General features: G+C 48.7%; 1 protein-coding gene across 1 annotated transcript in view; it reads right to left on the bottom strand.

Annotated features, from left to right (window-relative positions):
- Nucleotides 1–1,216: 1,216 nt before the first annotated feature.
- LOC119422957 (homeobox protein unc-4 homolog) overlaps nucleotides 1,217–3,786 on the bottom strand; it is a 10,996-nt gene continuing 8,426 nt past the window's right edge. Inside the window, exon 3 of the mRNA XM_037690370.1 lies at nucleotides 1,217–2,497. Within this exon, the coding sequence (XP_037546298.1) occupies nucleotides 1,418–2,497 (1,080 nt within the window). The 3' untranslated portion in view covers nucleotides 1,217–1,417. The remainder of the gene's footprint in view (nucleotides 2,498–3,786) is intronic.

Below are 3,786 nucleotides of genomic sequence, written 5' to 3'. Positions count from 1 at the left end.
TTGTGTGTGATAAAGGTAGGGGGTGATAAAGATAAAGAAGAGAGGAGGAAGAAGGAGCGCATAGATGTGTATTAATTTTTTTTTTTTCAAACAGGCATGGGGGCTCTTTAATAGTCCCTCCTTTGCATCTAAAAACAAACAATTGATCAAAAAATACATTAACGCGCATCAGTGCGCTCCTTTTTCCTCCTCTCTTCTTTATCTTTATCACCCCCAACCACCCCCCCAGAGGGAATCTCAGTCCTATTAGAACAAATGACGAGAGGCCCACAAGAAAGAAAAAGAATACAAGGCGCAGGCGGGCGGGCGGGCGCGCGCCTGTCCTATTATGTGCGACACATGATCAATAGGGCGATAACACGGCAACATCAATATAAGCGACAGAACAATGAGGGATATCATCGAGCATCTATCTTAATATAGCCGGCTACAAGGGCCGTCTGACAGCCGGCAGCTCATGAAAATTCCGCCTCACGAATCTCCCACCATCTCCTCCTCCTCCTCTTCCTCAATACACTATGCGCCCTCACGCACAGCGGCCGCGCGCGTCAAACACACACGGCCGGTGCAGCTGGCGCGGCTATTATTTTCCCATTTCAATTTGACACCCCTGCCTTTCATGCTAATTCTATTATTGTAGGAAGTTTATGTGATTCCATATCACTAGAAATCGGTAATGTCTAATAACCCTTTGGGCTGGAAGGAAGGAGGGGAAAGAAGAAGAAGAAGAAGGAGGAGGAGGAGGAGGAGAAAAAAATTGCCTGGAGACCCGCGGCAGCCAGTGGGAAAATAATTACTTTCATATCAAAACTCAGCAGGAGGCGCAGGGTCCTACAGCCCGCGGCCACTAACCTCATTCCAGCTCGGCCTTTTCAAATGAATAAATTTGTTAAAGCAATAAATACAAACAGCCAGGCGGACTTGAGCCCCCAGCTCAGGCTCATACACACACAGAGAGGGGGGGTGTTTCTGCTGAAACATGACCAAACTCCTGCTGTCATGATCCGCACTAACCCCCAAAATTAGCCCCCTGAAAGACAGCGTCTCAATTAAAACAATAACTTTATTTATCAAAATGTGTACATATAAATATCCCTTTTTTTTTTGTTTGTCTCGTTTTGTTTTACAATATCTGAGGATTTTTGTTGTTAAGTTGTGTTTTGTTTTTTTATTGAAGTTACAAGTTGTTCACAAAAATAAAATAAAATAAAAAAGAGAGAAACCTGTTATTAAAAGGGTAAAAAGAAAGCCTGAAAAAAGGAAAGGAAAAGGGGGCGGGCACAGCTTTGATTGTTCGTGATTTAAAAAATAGATGAGGATCAAGTCTCCTGATTCCTGATATGTTTTCGAGTGTCTGAGCTTTGGGAATGTTTCTGCTGTTCCTGGTATTTGTTTTTATATTTGCTCCTCGAAAGTGTTAGTCCATGTCCACGTCCTCTCCGTCTGTTCCGGGTGTTTCTCGGCACTCTGTGTTTGCCTGCAGACACATGGAGACGACTGGAGAAGCTCGCTCTTCTCTTGCATCCTTTGCTTTTGCGCGCTGCTCGGCAGCTTGGCAGCCATGGGCTCCTGCCTCCGTCTGAACTTTCTGAGGCCTCTCGTCGCTCGCCTCGCTGCACGGCGTGCTCGAGGCTGCCACAGTGTTCGGTGGAGGAGAGCCAGGGAGCGTTCCGTCCCTGCAGTCCCCACCTCCTTCCTCCACGTCACTTCCTTCTGTTCTGCTCATGTGATTGTTGTGATGCTGCGTGTGGTTCGAGTTCAAACAGTTGCTGCCGAAGCTGGAGAGGTCAGAGGTCGTCGGGCTTCTTTCACCTGGACTCTGCAGTCTGCTGTTGTCCTGACACGGTATGGCCTTCAGGGCGGTTTGGGGCACTAGAAAGCCCAAAGGCTGATGGGTGATGGGGTAAAGCAGGAAGTGGCCTTTACCCACCAGAGTCCTCTGATTAGGCAGCGAGGAATAGTCCAGAGAAGATTTCCGTCGCGGCATGTTGTCGGACAGCAGGCTCTCCACGCTGAAAGGGTTCCGTTTCTGCAGGGCCGACGACCTGGGACCTCCAGGGCTGGAGCTGTGCGTGCTGCCTGGAGAAACCTGCTCTGCTTCTCCCACGGTTCTTTGGTTTGGGTGGTTTTGGAGCTGACTGAAGTCGTGCCGCGTTTGGTCGCAGCTGGAATCAGTTTGGTGTCCTCCGATGCTCCCGCCGAGGGTCGACGGCTGCTGCTCGCTGTCGGTGAACTGCGACACCCCGCTGTCGCTCTCCGAGCCTCCGGGCGTGTGGAAACTTTCGCCCGTGAGAAGTTTGCTTTGCGCCTTCATCAGCTTCCTCTCCTGCTTTCGCTTCTTCTTCTCCGCCCGCTCGCGCTCCCTTCGTGCGATCTCCTCGGGGTCCATGGGCTCGCCGCTGCACGTGGTCGGGTGGGAGTTGTGAGCAGGCCGCCCCGGCCCTTTCTTTGTGTTTTCCTTCTTCCTCCATTTAGCTCGTCTGTTCTGGAACCACACCTGCACACACACAGTACGCACACGTTAAAACGCTGAGCCATCAGAACACGAGGAGAACTCTGATTCTTGTAAAACAGAATCTTTTAGCTGATTGAAAGGAATATATTTGGTATTTAGACGATGAAGCTAAAAATGATCTGGTTGTTCTTTTTTCATGAGTATTTGATGCTGTTTTGGTGGAACAACGTTTTTTCAGCTCCCTGGAGACAAATGTTTCACTCTTTGAGTGTGTTCCTCTGAAATGTTAGGTTAATTTAAGGTTATAAGAGATTAAGCTAATTTAATTACAGCTGCATCATGATTTTAGACTAATAAACGATTTTGTTCATCTTTATTCAGTTGGATCAGCTTTAGATCAAGTGTGTGTGTGTGTGTGTGTGTGTGTGTGTGTGTGTGTGTGTGTGTGTGTGTGTGTGTGTGTGTGTGTGTGTGTGTGTGTTGTTCAGATACTAAGGTAAAACTTTAATGTTTCCATGGGACAGAGAGTTGTCACAATGTTCCCTCTTTAGAGTATTTTTGATGGTTTATTTATTAATTTGTTTATTTATTGGTGGTATTTGTCTCAGTGCAGTTTAACTCAACTTTGCACAGATGCAGCATTAAATAAAAACCAGTAAGCCCAGCACATTCAGACATCATCAGCTCGTTTCACCTCTAATAATCAAAGCCTTAAAACGGCCAAAAATGGAAAGAAAATAAGAACACCCTTTACAAATAGGCACAAATTCCAGAAAATCTCGAAAGAGTCCGTGTTCTGTATCTCCCTGTGGCTTTAAACGCCTTCAACTTTCACAGGTCAAAGGTCACAGTCGTGGACCAGCAGGTGCAAATGTGTCCGCGTAAAAGAGCGCGTCTGCTGCTTGGACTGAACTGTTCCACGGTCATATCCGGTCTGATTCTTCCACTCCCAGCCTGCTCGTGCACTGACTGCTCCCCCCCCACCCCCCACCCACCCCCACACACACACTCACACATACACACACTCCACCCCTCCCTCCCCGCATCGACCCAAGGCAGGGAGCCTCCCCCGTCTCAGAGCTCCCGCTGCCCGGCCTCTGGGCGCGCGAAGAGCCGCGTGTTCGGCGCTGATAACGCCAGGAGTTTTAGCGCGCACGAGCGGCGCATAATGAATGCGGCAGACCGACAGCACGTGCGACAATGGCGCTTCTGAGGAACTGTTCGTGTTTGGTTTGTATCTTTCTCCGGCGAACCTGCTGATAAAGAAGCTGCCGAGCAGCTTGAGGGAAGAATAATCTGAGATTTAGGAGCGAAATCCCCAAACAGCATCC

The sequence above is a fragment of the Nematolebias whitei genome, chromosome 16 (genome assembly GCF_014905685.2).
Source record: "Nematolebias whitei isolate Nwh7 chromosome 16, NemWhi1, whole genome shotgun sequence".
In the NCBI taxonomy this organism is placed as follows: domain Eukaryota; kingdom Metazoa; phylum Chordata; class Actinopteri; order Cyprinodontiformes; family Rivulidae; genus Nematolebias; species Nematolebias whitei.
Note: the sequence above shows the minus strand (reverse complement) of the source record. Positions and strands in the feature narration are given on the sequence as shown.